Source organism: Anastrepha obliqua, chromosome 5 (assembly GCF_027943255.1).
Source record: "Anastrepha obliqua isolate idAnaObli1 chromosome 5, idAnaObli1_1.0, whole genome shotgun sequence".
In the NCBI taxonomy this organism is placed as follows: Eukaryota; Metazoa; Arthropoda; class Insecta; order Diptera; family Tephritidae; genus Anastrepha; species Anastrepha obliqua.
This window is the reverse complement of record NC_072896.1, coordinates 56,767,060-56,787,584: the sequence shown is the minus strand read 5'-3', so window position 1 is coordinate 56,787,584 and position 20,525 is coordinate 56,767,060. Positions and strand designations below refer to the sequence as shown.

Here is a 20,525-nt window from a genome sequence, read left to right as displayed (position 1 = left end):
AATTTAAAAAAGTAAAAACGCATAATTAAGACCGCTATTGAGCAGCCAGCCCGCCGGTTATCGATTCTAGTATTAAAAAACTAATCTCACACAAAATTTCAAGAAGTATAAAATATGTTGGGTTTTTTGGTCATGAGCTCTCCGTCTATAAAGAGCAAACGTGTTGTGCAGGAGTCCAGTCAGAGAACAGGTGTGGATCAAAGTAACTCATTATCACGTGGATTTTGGCGAGTTTCTAACTTTAGTTCTTTAGTTTTTGCATATACATACATATGTATCTATTTTATTAACTTAACACATTTGCATTTCAATCCCATTATTTTGTAACTGAACATAATTAAATAAAACTACATTCACATGGGGATTCGACCGAGAGATTTGAACAGAAAATAGACAAATGAAAGGAGGGCAAAAAGCAATACATCTGGTGCGATAAAAAAGGGATTTGTGCTATTGAAAAACAAGCAGAAAATAAATTGAGTACGGACGCCGTTACAGTTTGTCAAGAATGTTTTTTGACATCTACTAATTTAGCAAAATTCCAATATAGAGTGCTTAAGAAAATATAAATTTTTTCAATATATTTTTTCTTTCAATCTTTCGTTTTATTTGACTTGTATAAATAATGTATAAGTCAATAGCAAAAAATAAAGATATTCCGTTTAAAAATAGCACGAAAATAAAAATCAAAAACAATATGCACTTCAAACACAGCTGTCAAGAAAGTATTTTTACATTTGCAGCTAATAGCTTTAAGTCATATGTTTTACAAAATTGAATGTGAATCAGTACTTTGTATGACTACCCTGAGCATACATAACACGTTGTGGGCTGCTTCTCATAGAAGCAACCAATTTTTGAACATCATAGTCCTGGGGTATCTTGTGCAATTCCTCTAAAGTAACGTTTTTGAGCTCTGTCAGAGTTTTGAGTTTTTTTTTTGCAATTTTTTTCTTTAAAATATGTCCACAAATCTTCTATTGAATTAATATCCAGACTTACGGCTCATGTATCCAATACTTTATTAGAATTAAAAAGAAGCGACATTCTGACCTTATGAATATTGTTTGATTGTTGTCCTAGTACTAGTTGATTGCCTTTTGGGGCTGTTGTAATACAGCATGATTTTAGTCTCATCGCAGAATATCATCCCAGTATCTATCTGGTTGAGTTAGCGAAAGATAACCGCTGTGCAGAGAGCAAAGGCTTTTTTCGAGTAACTCGTATAATTGTGCTTTTCCAAAACTTGGCGGACTGTTACATGAGAAACTTCGACCCCACAATCATCTCTAAGCATACTATCAAGATTTAATAAGATAAATTAATAAGTGAAGCAAGTGGTAAGCAGGGGCTGAAGGCATCGATACATCGAATTTGCTTTCGTATTATATATACACATATGTATGTATATTATTGGCGCATACACCCTTTTTGGGTGTTTGGCCAAACTCCTCCTCCTATCAGTGGTGTGCGTCTTGATGTTAATCCACAAATGGAGGGACCTACAGTTTTAAGCCGATTCCGAACGGTAGATATTTTTATGAGGAGCTTTTTCATGGCAGAAATACACTCGGAGGTTTGCCATTGCCTGCCGAGGGGCGACCGCTATTAGAAAAATGTTTTTCTTAATTTTGGTGTGTCACCGAGATTCGAACCTACGTTCTCTCTGTGAATTCCGAATGGTAATCACGCACCAACCCATTCGGCTACGGCGGCCGCCTCGTATTGTTGAGGCAATATTCCAAAATGGGTAAATTGACCTAGATGTGTCGGTAAGAAATTTCGATCTACTTCAAGAAGTTCAAGAGCTGTAATCCAGAAAAACCGCAAGAGTCGTTAATCACGACGAAAATTTGTATAAAAAACCGCGAAGATTTTCAGCACCGAAACGTGAAATAATTGAGCAATTAAACAAATAACTTAGTGGTGGTGGGAAAGCAATTAGAATTAATTACATCGCATTCTCATATCTACATACACGAGTACCAGAATAAATACACAAATGTTCCTGTCTAAAAAATGCAAAAACAATTCTAATCTGAACTTCCAACAAAACTATGCTAATTGTTTTACACATGTATATGTACATATAATCGCGCACACAAGGCCAAGGATGATAGATTGCCAGGTGTGGCCATCAGTTAAGGTGAAAAACGAAATTAAGCGAGTAACTTCAGCAGCTACGCCACCGGGGACGCGGCGGCAGAATTCAGCCCACTCATTTCACACGTATTCACAGACTCATCCAATCAGTCGTTGTCATAAGCAGAAGCAGTGTTATCAACAACAAAAGGCAAAAGATCGTGTGCAGTGCTATAAAAATTATAGGATTTTATGTGCATGTTATATTGACAATTTGCGCAGCAGCAGATGGGCTTTAGCGGCAATGTGCAGCTAATAGCAAAGCAACATAGCAGCGTGTGTTGAGTTATGCATTTATCAATAGAAATTAGAATAATATTGTAATATTATTTTAATTTTTTTCCAGATACAATCATTATACGATTTCGTGCTGTCGGTGATCTACGAGAAAATGCAACAGCATGGTAAGGCCAAGTCATTGAAAAGACGCGGCAGTAGGCAGTCGGTTCTACGTTACCGGAACGCACCGGTGTGCTGAGGCAGTGTGCCTATTTCAGTATGTGATTCGTAGTATCACAGTAATATTCATGTAAAACTTCTTAATTAATATAAAGATTTATGACATGTTTGGTTGTATGTTGGATGACAAAACTACGAATAATTTTTAATACAGAAAATTTGAACAATATATAAATATCTACATTTTTATTATTGTTATATTAAAAATCATATTAAAATGGTATTTTTGCTTTTATTTACAAAGGATTAAAATAAAACATGTTAAATGGTTGAGGTGGGCAAAATGTGACCAAGACGGTAGTCATGCGCTCTAGGTGAGGTTACTGGCATACCGGTCATAGATGACTAGATGGGGAAACTCTTTTTCTCGTGAGAGTGCTGAAAAATGTGCATTTTTTATAACTTTTGCCAATATTGCCACACCGGTAGAAACATGAATTGGGTATTTAAAAAAAAATTGGCAAGTTTTAGTTTCCACACCACCATTGAGGTTAGTATTTAGTGTGCGTTTGCCCAATAGCCTTATACCACTCGTAAACACCTACATACACTAAAAATCAGCACAATCCGTATGAAATATGTACATAAATAAGCAAAAAATGTATATGTATGTAAATGAAATTATTTAAAAATTTATTTATTGAAATACAAAAGCAGTTTAATAATAATAAAGTAATGAACACGAAAAACATAAGTTATAATTAAAAACATGACATATTGCGATTTTTACACATATAACACAGAAAGTGGGTAACAAAAAAAAAATTCTCAAACAAGGAACAGAAGTTAAAGCAGATTACCTTTAATTTTTGCAAAATATCTCAAACTCAAATTCAATTCCCTTACCTACGCTTTTCAACCATAGAATATTTACGTATATACAAATTTACATGAACCAACACACAGTTTTCAATAAAATTACATTATGTAATATACATAAGCCTAAATAAAAGTAGAAGTCGAAAAGGATATAACGAGCTTTGGAGTCTACAAACTCACTTCAATTCAAATCATTACATTTCAATTGAATTAATTTTAAGATAAATAATTATAAACATTTCAACACGTCATTTCTCCATTAAGCAAAAACGAACTGTTTTCGTCAGTTATTTTGGGCGTATTTCTTCTGGCAGCCTGCCATTTCGCCTATCGGCTGTTCAAAATCCCATAATGTGTGAGTGCTGCCAAGTTTTGAAACGTCCTCATGGGCGCGCTCTCTCTCAAAATGAAAGAGTTTCCCATCTTATTATCTATGATACCCGTTTCATTTAATCGTTGTTGCCGTAAAATAACTACTGCAATTGTTTTTAAATATAGATTTATTTTATTAATATAAAGAAGCACAGCGGTTATGAGTGATTATGTCTGATTTTCAATTTAAACAACGCAGTTTCATAACCCTCTCTTAATGGGTTTTAAACATACATTTTTTTTTTTGTAAAATTAGTTAATGTTAAATAATAAAGGTTCTTTTCAAAAAAAGTATGATGTGATTTTTTAGCAACCTACATATATATGTAAAAAGCAGTGATTTCGGCAAATAAATTCCGGCATAAAAAGCGATAAAGCCACGCATTGGTTTAAAACCCGTGATGTCTGATTTTTGTAAAATTAGTTAAGTGTAATCCTTAAAAGTAAACAAAAGGGTGTTCTTGTGATAAGGTGTGCATGGGTACATCCACCCTTTCATATAGCGAAGTCCAAGGATGGAGAGGGTATTTCCGCTCCGGTGACATCGCAGGATAAAAGCAGACGGAATGCGAAATGTTTGCGAGAAAGAAAACATCACAAATAACCTGCTTCCTATTCAATTAGAAATCGCCAATTGCTAAGGGTAAGCATTTAAAAATTCAACTTGAGTTTCAGCAAATTGACAGTGAAATCGAATCGTGTGCGAGGACCTTAAGCAACATTTCGCTATCATTATCGATATATTTTACGAAACTGTTTTCATGAATTTGTTTCTGACTACCAAACTGTAAAATATTTCTTAGGAGACCAATGTATACTTTGAAGTTAGTTTTTCTCATCCACCTCTGCTTTATTTGCGAGGGCACCTCTTTTAAGCCTGTAGTATTAATGCATGGTGTTTTGTCAGGAGCCGAAAAGATGGAGGTCTTGGTTCACGAAATTGAAAAGGTAAACAATTGACAAATTAAGGCATCGGCATATTGTTTTGGGAAAATTTTGTATTCATGCTCCAAGGTGGGATAGATATGGTCACTCACATCCTAAAATTGGTTTATATGCATGGGGAAAAGATGTTTAGATGTGTGATATTTGGCTCTGAATGAAATTGACGGGCTTAGGTGATCGTGACCTTTGTTGTTCTTTAGCCGTGTTATAGCTATTCTCACCTCGTCATGATCGGGTATCGGAACGGTAATTCCGTCGTCAACGATTGGGGTATCGGGATCTTCACATTCTCTGTGACATGCGCTGCTGTCACTGTTTAACAGGTTCGAGAAGTGTTCCCTCCATAATTTAAGATTGCTCTGTACGTCAGTCACCAGATCGCCGTTACAGGAAATCGCCCCGGTCTTAAAACCTTCTGCAAGCCGCCGAACTTTCTGGTAAAATTTTCTAGCGTTGTTCCTATTGGCTAGCATCTCAAGCTCCTCGCACTCACGTATTTCGGCCTCACGTTTCTTCTTTCGGATAATACGTCTCTCTTCCATTTTTAGCTCTCTGTAGAGATCCCACATGGCTCGCGTTGCGCCCAATCGCAGCGTGGCTCTATAGCAGCGTGGCTCTATAGCAGCAGCATGACATTCCTCGTCGTACTTTTTTTTTCGGGCTCGCCGGAATCCGATTTCTTCTTCGGCGTCGGTACGTCGAAAACGAGAAATGTTGCTCCATTGTTCGTACATGCCAGTTTGTTAGGCTCTCTCTCTGAGAGTGAGGAGTGAGAGTCAAGTGGCGAATCTTCTGGCTGTCGGTTGTGATTGCAGCTTTTCGATGTTAAATATTCTTTGCGTAGTTGGATGTACGTTTTTTGCTGCACAGAGGCGTGTGCGCAGTTTGGCTACAACAAGGTAGTGATCCGAGTCGCTGTTGGATCCTCGGATCGTACGTACATCTAATACATCTTCTTATGCTGGAATCTGGTGCTGCAGACTACCACGTTTCGGGCCCCGGCGAAGTCGATCAGCCTCTGTCCATTACCGGATGTTTCGTTGTGCAGGCTGAATTCTCCATCTGTAGGACCAAAAATTTCCTCCTTGCCCACCCTGGCATTGAAGTCGCCAAGCACGATTTTTATGTCGTGGCAGGGGCAAAGCTCATAGGATCGTTGCAAGCACTCATAGAAGGAATCTTTGGTCGCATCGTCCTTCTCTTCCGTCGGGGCGTTAGCGCAAATTAGCGATATGTTAAAAAAACAGGCTTTGATGCGGATTGTTGCGAGTCGCTCGTCCACCGGAGTGAACGACAGTACTTGGCGACAAAGTCTCTCTCCCACAACAAATCCAACACCGAATTTGCGCTCCTTTACATGGCAGCTGTAGTAGACGTCGCAAAGTCCTATGGTTTTCTTGCTTTGCCCCGTCCATCGCATCTCTTGGATAGCAGTGATGTCAGCCTTTACTCTCACGAGGACATCAACCACATATGCAGTAATCACCTATAAATCCACCAAATTAATCTACCCGTTCACATATGGCAGATTACCTACAAAATTTACAACCAGCTGTCAATACTGCTTTGAGAGTTTTTCTTCACAGAAATTATTTTGGTGGAATATTTCGGTCTTTTTGGTTTCTTTAATTGTTATTAACGATATGAACAAAATACAAGGAGAAGAATAGCTAATTTGATTACGCCATTGGCTGCTAATAATAAACAGTTGGAGGAAATCCGTATGCGACGTTTACTGAGGTTGCAAAAATTCATGACAGCAATGCGCATGGGATATTCTCTATTACATTTTATAATAAGTAATAAGAGGACAAAACGTTTATGAACACACGCTTTTTTCTGATAAAATTTTATTAGAATTATGTTTACAGACCTGTTTTCTTTGCCGGTATCCATTTCATTTAGTTTGAATTTTGATGTTTCTCCTTACATTCGTAGTAATAATTATCGACAACACAGAAAACACAGGGCTGTATGTCAAAAAGTATCGTTGTTATCTAGGATTATTTTATAATCTCAGATTTTGGGAGAGAAATGTTGTATGGGATATCTCGCTTTTTAATTAGGGATTTTGAGTTAAGCGCGAAGAAGTAATCTACTTATATGTGAACGTATTATTAATTTCATACAATAATATAATATAATCTTATCGCCAACTGAAATCTACACGATAATTTCAAACAAATTCACACACTTGCCAAATCTGTCGTTGTTTAGACGGCAACGAAGAGACATTGTCTTACATTTTTTCGCGTATAACTAACACATTCTTAATTTGTTTGTAAACAAACCTATTCATAACTCCTGCTACGTCAGCCCAATCGCTGATTCTGCAAGTTCGCTGAGAGAAGGCTAACGGTCTGATATTGCCCACACCACTAAACATCTTTTCATCATGTGTTAGTGATATACGAAAAAAAGAGTCGGATTTGGTATAATGCGACATGGGCAATTTTAGGCAAAGTATAATGAGTTATTTATTGCAACTTGGTGGAGATGTTAGGGAGTGGTTCAAGAACAACAACCGCGACTTGTCGAAGGCTTTCGATACAATCAGCTACTCCATGCTACCAGATAAAATTAAAGTGTCCACCCTCCCGCGCGATTAAAGAGGTGGACCGCGAACTATCTGCGACCACTCATTCGTCAGTCATCTTTCAAGATCAAAATTTAAAATAGATGAGGATAAGGTAGATTCTAGATCTCGAAGCTTCTTCTTGTATGCTGACGATTGGTCGATAATGGCATATACTGAAGGTTTATCTCGTTAGAGTTTATCGCTTTATCACTGCGAAGAATCTCCAACTTTGTCCTACTTAATCCACGGCGGCCCTCTTTACCATGATGCACTAATACCGACCGTTTACAATTCCAAAATCTTGGGTGTCAATGAATCTTCCATGCTCCCTTTATAACTCCCAATATTCCAGAAATAATAGTTTTGCAATTATTTGACTTCAAGTTGCCTACGGGTTCACTATAGTTTGGCACATTATAAAATGTTTTTTCTAAACTTTACTTTCGCTTAAGGGGTTATATACCTTGTGAGACCGAAAAAACGATTGTCATCATTTTTTTTAAATATGTTTTAGAACTTTTCTTCAAATGAGGGATATATCATACTGAAGGGTATGTGTTTTTATTTAAAAAAATATTTATTGTTCATATCGCCATCCCCCGAAACGCCGTTTTTTAGCACAGGCTTGCGGTGATCACGGTAGCGCATGAGCAACTCAACTGAAATAAAAAAAATTAAATGATTATTGTAGAAAAATGTTTAGTGAAAGTGAACGGTTTATTTACCAAAAAAAAAAAAACAAATTTTTCTTGATATGAAAACCGCTTTGCACCAAAAAAAACGATTTTTGAGGGGTTGATAAATTAAAAAAAAATTAATTCCAGCGAACTATGCAAATATTTATAATAGTCAGATTTATGAGGTTTTAACTTCGAATAATTAAAAAACAAGTTTATGCAAATCGGTCAAATAGTTTTTGATAAATAATGATCACCCCGACGATAATTTTCAAAAAACGGGACTCGAGATAATCGCGTCTAAAGTTTTGCGTGCACTTCATTTATGGATAAGGTCGCGCGCTTTCACGATCTGGAACTTTCGTTCTAGTGCTCCGATCTTTATGATTTTTTGAATTTATATTTTTAAGATGATGTACTTTTAGAATATGCCATAATAAAATTTTCGATTTTTTAGTCCAACACAAGGTATACTATATAACCCCTTAAATTCACAAAGTATACATATTTCTTTGAACATTAAATGCAAATTCATTTATCAATATCATAACTTTCCAATTTTAAACGAGAGTAACAATTCATTTTGAATTGAGAACAGCATTGTGTTGCTGGATGCCTGCAAATGAAAATAAAAATATGAACAAAAATGAAGTATTTCAGTTCAGTGTTGATGATTGTTATTGTGCCCCTTGCACGAAGGCCGCCCACACGAAGAAGAGTTCTATGAAAAAAAACTAAACTCTCCTTTGTAGAGATTATTGAAGCAATAAAATATACTTTTAAACCGTGCTTTTTGGTTTTTAATTACTAAACTATTTTTTGTGATACCTTTTATATCATTCTTTTTAAGTTTCGATGAGTTATAGACGTGTATTAAATAAGCCACACAATCGCGCAAATTTTATTCCAAATTCCCTCCTGCGATGCCTTTTTCCATAAACATCAATGTTTATATTTTCAAAAATGTTTCTCAATTCTAAACTTAAGCAAAAAATACTGCAGATTTACAAACATCCTTCCATTGAACGTCTCTGAGTTGTCTGACAATACCAACATAAAGTACATAACAGTAAATAATTTAAAAACTATAAGCCTGCGAGGGGTGCGGTTTTCAGTTTGGTGATGGGGATGCACCCCTCTATCCCCCCTTAACATCCATTTTTTTCAAAGCGAGTTGCATTATTTCCCGAAAAAGTCAACACAACCTTCGCTCATGTTGCTTCATTCCTATGTGACTGTGACTGAAAGACTGATTGGACGAATGTGTAAATACAAGTGACGTGACAGCCACAGTTCCCTTCTCAATTTCCTTTTCACCATAGCTAACTAGCAAACCTGTAATCTATTATCCTTGGTTTATATGTATATTTTACAAGGATGATAGATTACCAGGTTTGCTCTTTAGCTATGCAGAAAAATAAAATAGGGATAGAAAAAATAATTTTTTGTTTAGGGGAACTTTTATTCCACGTCACTTGGGATGTCCACAAGCTAAATTTTGTGAAACACATTCCAAGTCACATCGCTGTCAAATTCGCTCAGAGCCGAATAACAGACTGCTACGTAGTACACCTTTAAAAATCTTTTCACCATGTGATGGAAAATTTGGCTGCCACGTGACTTGGGGATCCGGCAGCTGAATTCTGCACGATCATTTCACATTCATACAAACACTCGTCCAAACTGTCGGTGCTTAGATGGCAACGAAGTGCCATTGTTCGATTTTTTTCGTATATCATCAATACAATTTCAAGTTTTTTGTAAACACACCGTAAGTGACGCCAGGCCATCAGCTGATTCTGTCAAATTCGCGCAGGGCCGAATAACGGCCTGTTAAAAAGCTCACCTTTGAAATCTGTTCACTATGTATATTTTATATATTTAGTCTTGACATGAATTCTGTGATAAATCTTACAATGCATACGGCGAGAACAAATTCGTAGAAAAAAGTTCCCGAAGGAAAAATTTTGTTTGTATGCATTGTTCACTCATAAATTATACTCAGTTTCGTGGCAAATTTTGCTCGTTAACAATGGAATGGGGAGCTAATTCGTATTACAGTGATTGCCTTACATAAGTGTGGTAAAAGTGCAATTGAGATTTACAAAATGCTGAAAGAACTTAATATTTCGGGAATGTTTGTATACAGCACGATCAATCATTTTTCCCACACGTCTGAAGTAACATACAGTAAAAGAAGTGGTCGTCCTCGCGTGGCTCCAACCAGTGAAGTCATAAAAGCTGTTCGAGAAAGAATTCGTAGAAATCTCCTTAGAAAGTAGAAAATCATGAATGAATGTATCGACCTGATCTATGTCAAGACTAATTAAAGATGATTTCCACATGAAAGCATTTCGTCGCTTAACTCATCTTTTGATAACGCGCTTGAAGAAAATTAGATTCGACAAATGCAAGCAGCGTCCTCGGTGGCACGCGGTCAAAGGCCATGAAAATATTATATATTATTATTTTCACAGATGAAAAAATGTTCACGTTTGAAGAAGGTTTTAATAAGAAAAGCCGATAAAATTTATGCCAAAAGCTCAAAAGACGCAAAAAATTTTGCTTGAAGAATTCTGCGTGGTCACCATCCAGTTTCCGTAATGGTTTGGTGGGAGGTGTTTTGTAAGGCGTTATATCTCTTCATTTCTGCGTAAGAGGTGTTAAGACCAGAGCAAAAGTGTGACAAGAGGAAGTCCTAGAAGGCGTGGGGAAGCAGTTGAGCAGTACTCTTTTCAATGGAAAGAGTTGGACCTTCCAGCAAGATTCCACTCCAACACATAATGCAAAAATCACCTAGCAGTGACTATAAAACAATATGCCTGGGTTCATAGCCGCAGAAGGTTGGCCGTCTGAAAGTCCAGATCTGAATCCTTTGTACTAAACTTTGTGGACCGAATTCGAGAACATGGCCTATCGAAGATGTCACAGAAATTTGGAGAGTCTTAAACAATCTTTGGTTCGAGTATCGACGTCAATATCCATGAAATCCGTGCGTACTGCAATAACGGAATGGCAAATGGTGACCATTTCGAATGAGAATTTAATTTTTTTAATATTTGCAAGATAACTAGCTTTATTAAAAAAAAGTATTATAATTTCATATTTATAACGGACTTAACTTGTAACAGAACTTATGGCAGAACTAAGTATATTGTTATGTTTTTCTTTAAGTAAACGTCTCTATAATTTCTCGAGTTCGATCACTGAATTGCTAAATAAAAATCGCAAGCTAATGGCAACACAACTTGCTTGCTTTATTTAATTTCACTTTACTTTACGTTTGCACTTTAAAACGGTCAGCTTAAGACTGATTACTTTGTGCGCATGCACCTCTGCTTATATACATGTGCTTAACCACTTTCGTTATTTCTAGATATGGCAACTCGTGTGTTCTGTCTCACCTTGTTCTGTCTTATCCTCTGGTGCCAAGGCCAATTCATGTTTTTGTTTCAGTGTCTCATTCGTTCAGTTTTTGTTGCCAGTAGGTTCGCGTACTTTCGTGATTTGTTGCAATATATATATTTTATTTTATATAGGGTTATTCAATAGGTGCGCTTCAACTTTTTTCCGATAGGGAGGGCGAACGACGCAATATTTTTTATTTTTCGCCTGTCATTTGTAAACTTCATTAGTATACATTTCATCATGGAACGCTACACACTTGAGCAACGATTGCAAATCGTGCAAATTTTTTATGAAAATAATCGTTCTGTTGCTGCTACTTTAAGAGCATTACGGCCATTTTACGGTCCATTTAACAAGCCGTCCCGTTTTGGGGTTATGTGAAGTCATTGGTCTACAGTAACAAGCCGGCGACGATTTGTGAGCTCAGAGCCAATATTGAACGCGAAATTGCTGGAATTTCGGCCGATTTATGCAAAAGAGTGGTCGAAAATTAGGTTCAACGATTGGCCTTCGTAAAACGTGCACGCGGTGGTCATGCAAAAGAAATCGAATTTCATACTTAAATGTATATGTTCAAACTCGATAATAAAAAAAAAAATTAGTTAAAAAAGTCAAACCGTTTGTGTTTTATAGTAAAATAGCAAAAATGAAAACTACATTTCCCATTTAGCGTAAGTTATACCTACATACCAAATTAGTAAAAAAAAAAATAAAATCTTAAAACTCCTACAACTCTATTAATTTTAATTCAATTACAGTCAAATATAGCTCATTCGACGCAAAATTAAATTTACTATAACAGTAGTGTACTAAAAAAAATCCTCAAAGTTCAAAAAATAGAGAAAAAATAAAAAAATTCCAAATACTTCCGTCTACAGTCTCGTCAGTTGTCATTTCAGAAAAATTGTCAACACTCTGTCAAAAAGGTTTGTTTTTGTTCTTTCGAACTAAAAAAACAAATTCGAAATCGGATGGAAATTGGCGAAGTTTGGAGTGATTATTCACATCAACCTACTGAAAAACGGTTTTATGGCCATAAAATGAGATTTTGGGGGTGTATTGGAAATTTCTCCTATACCATTTTTTTAGTTTTTCTATACACGCAAGTTATGCTAGGTCTCTATAAAAGTATATTTAATTTTTTTTTTGTCACACAGTGTAATTAATTACAACACTCACATACACACGTTTAGTCCGCAAACATTGCACAGGAATATAAATACACATAGAGTACATATACAACCCAGACTCTATGGGTTTTATGTTCACCTTTCAAACATTTTAAAGTTGATTAAAAACTAAAGGTAAATTAATACTTGGAAACATATTTTATGTATTTATTCCTTCAATACATTCTTAAGGGGGCGGTAGGGTCACAAAATCGAAATTTTTTTTCTTCACTCATCTTATAGTAAATCATTTCAAGAATGTTGTGTCAAAATTTTAAGTGGATCGGAGCAGAACTCTCAAAGTTATAGCCTTTGTAGGCACTCTACCTCGAAAGCGGAGCATCGATAATTTCTCAGAGTCATTTTTTCAAACGCGTTTTTCCCGAAATGACTTCTTAAAAGTCGGTGCCAATCACAACTCCGAAACTATTCAACCGATTCTTTTCAAATTTGGCACACGTTTTCTAAATCAAAAATACCTCCCCCCCTACACTGTTTTTTTTTTTTATTTTTTGTTTTTTAAGGTTGTTTTTCACTTACAAATATGGCGAAATTTTTCGCCAAAAATGCTCGTTTTACGTTTTTTTGCCACCAAAACTACAAAAATGAAAAAAAAAAAATTTTTATTAATGTAGGGGGGAGCATTACGTCATACTTTAACTGAAAAATTCGACTTTTTTAGTTTCAGATGATTCTACGACGAATGCCGATTGGCACCGCAGAGCACCTCTCGAAAAACATATCTCCAAAAAAACTCTGTCATGGGCTTATTTGTCAATATTTTATTATTAATATTTTTTTAAAAACTTATTGAAAAGATGTACAATAAGCCATATTTCTGTAAAAAATTCACAAAAAAAGTGTTTTTTTTTTAGCGCTAAACCCTACCTCCCCCTTAAGTTGCAAAGGAAAATAATGAGATTCCTCACTTCATTTCTTACATAACGGTAAGTAACTGCAGTGACATGCAATATTTGCAGTAACAACAATGAAGCGACCAAAAATTCTGCGTTAAGTTTTAAAACAGATGGAAAAAGCTTTATAAGTAATATACAAAAACAAAAATTAATATTTCTCTATTTCCTCAGTTGTAATCCGTCCATTCTGCCGCCATAAAACTTCGCAAAGCCATTTTACTTGTTACTTCAAGCTGTCCAATTCATTTTTCTAATAAAGCCCACAGATACTCAATAGAATTGAGATCTGGCGAGTATGGGGTATTTTGAGCTGTTTTGAAGCGTTGCACTATAGCCAAAGCATAACGATCTCGGCTGTGTTTTGGGCCGTTATCTAGATGAAGTCAAAACGTTCTTGATAAGCCAATATTTTCGGCACTGTGATGCTCAAATTCCTATTCAAAAGGTTCAAATACTCCCATTCATTCATTGTCGATTCAGTAAATTCTAAAATTTGACTGTATCAGCAAATCTTTGTTTCTCAAGAGCAGTGCCTGATTTGCTTCAAATTTCTTTCGTCTGAAAAAATTACTTGTTTCCAAAACTCGGGAGGCTTAATCATATAATTATTAATAAATTATAAATCGCTTTCTTCAAGCGACCACTATGTCCAGCTTTATGTAAAACTTTTGATTTACGTTTGGTTGACGTTTCGAACAATTTTTGATGATGTAACTCGGGAGGTTAACCTTCACATATCATATTGATTATGCTGCGCACTTCCAGAATCGCAAGTGTTCTTAGGCGCCCACACCTGGGCTTAGATTTTAAAATGTCGGTTTCCTACACGTTGAACATTCTCCCAATAGCTTTGCCAATATTTCGGTAGTTATTGCCAAGATGCTAAAAATTTTTTTCTTTCTGATACACTAATTTCTTTTCCTTTAGTTTCCATGTTTTCAAACGATTAACACTTTTAAATAAAATGTGCAACTGAGCTCGCTAACCGATCAATTATAAAGGTTTACTTAGAATATAACTTCTAAGCGGTAACCTTTCTTGGGTTACAAAAGACCGAGATCTTTGTCTTAAAGACCGGTATTGACAATATATGGCTTCAACAGGACGGTGCGGTATGCCAACATAATAATCAAATTACTGCAATAGAAATTCCAAGAAAAAGTAATTCAACGATATTCTGTAAAAATTGTGTAGCAATGATCAGCCGATTTAAGGTATTTGATTGTTTTCTGTGAGGCCATTTCAAGTAAATAAGAAGGGATTGAAGCTATAAAAGGCAACGTTAATTTGTAGAGAAATGTAGAGCTCCAATAATGATGAAACGACTGTGAGCGTGCCCACGACGAAAAAAAACATTTTTTATTTATAAATTGTAGGCCCTGTACTAAATACATGTCGAAAATATGTCAGTATATATTATATATGATCAATTCTGGATATGTAGGAATTCAACCTGCTACAGTATTCAGTAATTGTGCCAGGGTAATGCAGGCCTCATGAAGCGGCTGAAGGTCTTTGTCTGCAATCGGTGGTGATTGGACTCGGAGGCGAGAGTTTATGAAGGTGCTTATGAACTCTATTTATTTGTATTTGCCCCCAACTGGTATCGCCTAGCGACGTGAGAATCTGATTTGCGCTTGCGTGGTAATCGTGGTTGTATGCGCTGAGAATAAGAGTAAACTATCAAAGAATTCCGTGCAGAAAGAAGCTAGAAAGTTTGGAGAGAGCTTCGAAATGTACAAGTTGAAAGGGGGGCTCCCTACTTTATCCTACTCTCGTTGGATGTTTAATTTTAAAATGCTACGGACGTGGTAGTAGTGTTGCGTGACTGCTAGTCCCGGCATTTGTCAAACCCAACGCTATTTGGATGGTTAAGTCCACGATTTATTTGATTGTTGATGCGTATTCGAGATTGGTGAGAATACTGCAAGTGAAATTAATTTATACCTGTTCTTATTTTTAATTCAATGAATTTTTCACTCATATACTATATGTATGTAAGTATAAACATCCCTTTTTGGAAGTGATTAAACAAGTTTTTTTCAGATGTTTTTATTTATACAAATAGTTCATAAATAACATCATCATTCCTTTTTGAGTTACCGTTTTCTTACTACTTACAACTTTTAGTTTAGGGTATCCTTTTTATTTAGAACTCCATAATATGTATTTCAGTTACTGGTATAGTGAGAAAAAATACTAGATATTTAAGATATCGTTTAGATTCCACCTTATTATATACGTTTTCGGAAACATCCTTAAACATTTCAGGGACATCCTGGAACGAAAATCTACAACTGTGACAAATATAGCGGATGGTCAAGTTTAGAAAATTCCTGGCGGCAAGTTGCAGAGTTCCGGAACTATTTGAATGAAATCGGAAAGATCCATCCGGATGGTATCAATGTAGTAGGCACGACGTATATGTTTACTACTTCGAAATTGTAGTCTCTATAAAATTGGTCTTTTTACATAGGATACTCTCAAGGGGGACTAATAGCACGAGCCGCCATTCAAACCCTACCTTCTCATAACGTAAGAACCTTCATTTCACTATCATCACCGCAAGCAGGTCAATTCGGAGGTAAGCTAAGTTTAGGAGTATTTTCGAATGGTAATATCGAATTATTTTTAGCGAATTTCTTGCACCTAATATTTCCTGACCTGGCAGCGAATAGTGCCTATGAACTCTTCTATTCCAATGTGGGGCAACACATATCAATAGCGAATTACTGGAACGATCCTCTGGAACAGGACTTGTACTTTAAATTTAGCAAATTTTTGCCAATTATAAACAATGAATTTCCAACATTGAATTCTAGCCAGTATAAAAGTGCCTTACTTCGTTTAAATAAAATGATTTTAGTTGGCGGCCCAAATGATGGTGTGATTACGCCTTGGGAATCGAGGTTGGTAAGAAAATTATTTTGAAAATTTTATTTTTTGCTTTTCTTTGTTGCAGTCACTTCGGTTTTTTCAACCAAACGTTTAATACAATACCTCTACACAAACGGAAAATTTATACCGCCGATACGATTGGTTTAAAAACTCTTGAAGAAAATGGCAAGTTAATAATAGTCATCAAACCATTTGTCCATCATCTTACGTGGCATACGAATCGACGCGTTATACAGGAAGTGATTCTTCCATATTTAGATTGAAACTAGCTAATACCCGGCGTGCGTTGTTAAGCCTCAATAAATAAAGTAAAAACAACCAATTAGAAAAATATTAACGATATTAATTGTCATTTATTATCTTAATGCAAGCAGACAATATTTTTGGTGTGCTCGTTTGGGCTAGAACTGAATAATTTATACGGAGTTGCAAGTCTGGCAAGCTATGGGGAAAACATGGATTTTCCAGTTCAATTCAAATAAATTTGAAGATTGTATTCGTATTTTTTTATTGTAATTGTAAACGGAAGCAGTACTGGAAACTGTTGCCTCTTGAAATTGAACGGCAAATCGGTAGAAGTGATTGGAATACGTGGAATCAGCACACTGTTGTCATATTGCGTAGATTCGGCGGATCTAAGTGTAGAAGGAGCATAATTGCAACAGAGCTACCTTTAAAGACGTTATAGAAGGCTATAAAAAGTGTAGAAGTAGCAGATACATACAAGTTGATTCAGATATTGCCATAAGAGCAACACTTCCAGGGTTTTTCCTTTTGAAATTTCAAAACGGGACAATTGGGCCGAACACAACATTTGGGTGGATACTATAATCCTTTTTCCTGTAGTAATTAAACGCTTCTAATAATACTTTCACATATAAGCAGATGATCTATTTTTTCGTGTTTAACTCTCAAACCGTAAATAAAAAGCGAGATTTCCCATACAAAATTTCTCTTCCAAAACCTGAGATTATAAAATAATCCTAGATAATAACCATACTTTTTGACATACAACCCTGCGTTTTTTGTGTAATAGATTATTATTTTTACGAGTTTCAAAGTAAAACGAAATAAAATGGATACCGGCAAATATAACAGGTTTGTAGACATAATTCCAGTAAAATGTTTGTTAGGTATCACTAACTATGCTTTCATATAACTGAAAAAAGCGTGTGCTCATAAACGTGTGTGCTCTTGTTACTTATTATAAAATGTAATATAGAATATCCCATGCGCATGGCTGCCATAATTTTTTGCAACCTCAGTAAACGTCGCATTCGGATTTCCTCCAACTGTTTATTATTAACAGCCAATTAATTGCGCAATTAAATAGCTATTCCTTCTCCCTGTATTTTCTTCATATCCTTAATAATAATTAAAGAAACCAAAAACACCGAAATATTCCACCAAAATAATTTCTATGAAGAAAAACCTCTCAAAGTATTGACAGCTGATTGTCAATTTTGCAGGTAATCTGCCATATGTGAACGGGTAGATTAATTTGGTGGATTTATAGGTGATTAATGCATATGTGAACGTATTATAACTATAAATTGATTATCCTTCGTCACATCGAACTCTAAACGTAGTGCTACTTAAAAACAAAAAAAAATAACTCGGTTCTTCTAAGTTTTGTTATATAGTTTTTATCGGCTTTTTGCATTCGGCCGAAAATATTATAAAGTATTAAATGAAATGTCAACTACATTTGACATTAGTGTAATAGCACTTTCACATATAAGTGGATGATCTACTTTGTCGTGCTTAACTCCCAATCCGTAATTAAAAAGCGAGATTCCCTATACAAAATTTCTCTCCCAAAATCTGAGATTATAAAATAATCCATATCAACCCTGTGTTATCGATAATTATTATTACGAATGTAAGGAGGACTCCGTCAAAGAAAACAGGTTTGTGAACCTAATTCTAATGAAATTTTTGTTAAATATTATTAATTATGGATACATAACTTCTACTCAAATATGAACGAGACGTTATCAATAAAACGGTCCGCGGAAGACATATGGCAAAAATATTTTTTTTTTTTTGATAGGACTGTTATAAGCTTACATGGCAAATTTCAGCGTGATATGTCACATAGTTTGTTTTTTGTGCTACTGTAAACAAGTCAAGCTCGAGTGTGTTCTTCGAATTTAACGATGGAAATTCAAGTTGAACAAAGAATTTGTTTGAAATTTTGTTATTCCAACAGTGGTACAAATCATTCAAAGAGTGCCGTACATTAACCCAAAAAACCACGCCAAAGTCGCTCAAAAATTAAGGTTATGCTGACTGTTTTTTTCGATTACGAAGGTGTGGTGCACTCGGAGTTCCTTCCGAAAGGCCGATGGGTTAACGCTGAATATTATTTAGACGTTTTAAAGCGTTTGCACGAGAACATTCGTCTTAAAAGGAAGGAATTGTGGGACAACAAGTCATGGTTCTTGCATCACGATAATGCACCAGCTCATACATCACGTCTTGTTCGCGATTATTTGAACAAAAATAATGTTAATATCGTTCCGCAAGCACCGTATTCGCCTGATATGGCTCCATGTGACTTTTTCCTGTTTCCCTAGCTCAAGTTGCCGCTCCGTGGAAACCATTTTGAGACAATTGAAGTCATAAAAGAGAATTCGAAAACCACTCGAGCTTGACTTGTTTACAATAGCACAGAAAACAAACTATGTGACATATCACGCTGAAATTTGCCATGTAAGCTTATAACAGTCCTACCAAAAAACAAAAAATTTATTTTTGCCATATGTCATCCGCGGACCGTTTTATTGATAACATCTCGTTCATATTTGAGCAGAAGGTATTACAGAAAAAAACATGTGTCCATAAACGTGTTGTCCTCTTATTATTATAAAATGTAATATCGAATTTCCCCATAATTTTTTGAAACCTCAGTAAACATCGTTTACAGATTTCCTCCAACTTTTTATTACTAGCAACCAGTTGCGCAATTAAATTAGAACTTTCCTTCTCCTTGTTTTTTCTTCATATTGAATAATAATTAAACAAACCAGAAGTTCCAAACTATTCCAACGAGCAAATTTCTATGAAGAAACATTTCAAAACAGTCTTGACAGTTGATTGTCAATTTTGCAGGTAATCTGACATAGATTAATTTTGTGGATTTATTGCTAATTACTGCATATGTGAACGTACTTGGACTAAGCAGGTAATTTAGTAGTAAAGTCGTCTCTCGACGTACAAAACTAACACTCTATAAGGCTCTCATCATGCCTATAAACTTGGACGATGACAACATCTGATGAGGCATCCCTTAAAGTGTTTGAAAGAAAGCGAGTATAGCAGGCGATGGAACAATGAGCTGTATGAGCTTTACGTCATAGACATAGTTTCATTGGAAAGTACTCGATGCGGTACCAGCTGGTGGCAGCAGTTGAAGAGGAATGCCTCCTCTACGTTGGAAAGATCAGGTGAAGGAGGACTTGGCTTCACTTGGCGCACCTTGCTAAGTTTGTCAAAATCGCGTAAGCGGTTATAGCTCCAATCAAGAAGGTTATTGAAATCGGATAAAACAACGCTCACGTGTTTGGAAAGAAAGTTCAGTCGCTCCCTCTTATGTTACAAGTTATATCTCGGGAAAAAGTGGAGATATTTGTAGGAAACTGAGTAACCCCACTCAACTTAGTGCAAGGTATGTTTATGTTCAAAATGAGTGCAATAAAAAAATAAAAAAATGTGGTATCTCCATTATAAATGAAGCAAGATTAAAATCTGTTACAAATGAAGTAAAATAACTCGCATTTGGTGTTCATGCACCATGAAGAATAAAAAAGAATAAATACGAAATTTTGCGAAAAGGGCGGTGCCATTTATTTATATTCGGCATAAATTGTTTATGTGTTAAAACTAAATTTTTGTTAGTCCATTTGACGTTACAAGTTATAACTCTTATTGTCTCCACAACATCAGGAATAAGTTTGAAAGTCAGCGACTTCTTTCGATTTGTTCCCATCGCCGTTGCCATTCAGCAATTGTTTTGGTCTCTATTCCTGTTTTGCTGTACTCGACGGTCACCAACCGTAATATTTAATTCCTCACATATCTGTCGTGGGCTTAGAAGGACCAATTCGGTTTTATGTTCTGCCTACTCGAGCTTCGCTTT

At 35.7% G+C, this 20,525-nt stretch overlaps 1 protein-coding gene across 1 annotated transcript; it reads left to right on the top strand.

Moving 5' to 3' along the window:
• Window positions 1-4,557: 4,557 nt before the first annotated feature.
• LOC129246838 (lysosomal thioesterase PPT2 homolog) lies at window positions 4,558-16,721 on the top strand. Its single transcript, XM_054885492.1, has 5 exons — window positions 4,558-4,740; window positions 15,758-15,899; window positions 15,963-16,070; window positions 16,122-16,395; window positions 16,449-16,721. Exons 1-5 carry the CDS (start codon window positions 4,603-4,605, stop codon window positions 16,645-16,647), a joined length of 861 nt encoding a protein of 286 aa, XP_054741467.1. The 5' UTR covers window positions 4,558-4,602; the 3' UTR covers window positions 16,648-16,721.
• Window positions 16,722-20,525: the final 3,804 nt, after the last annotated feature.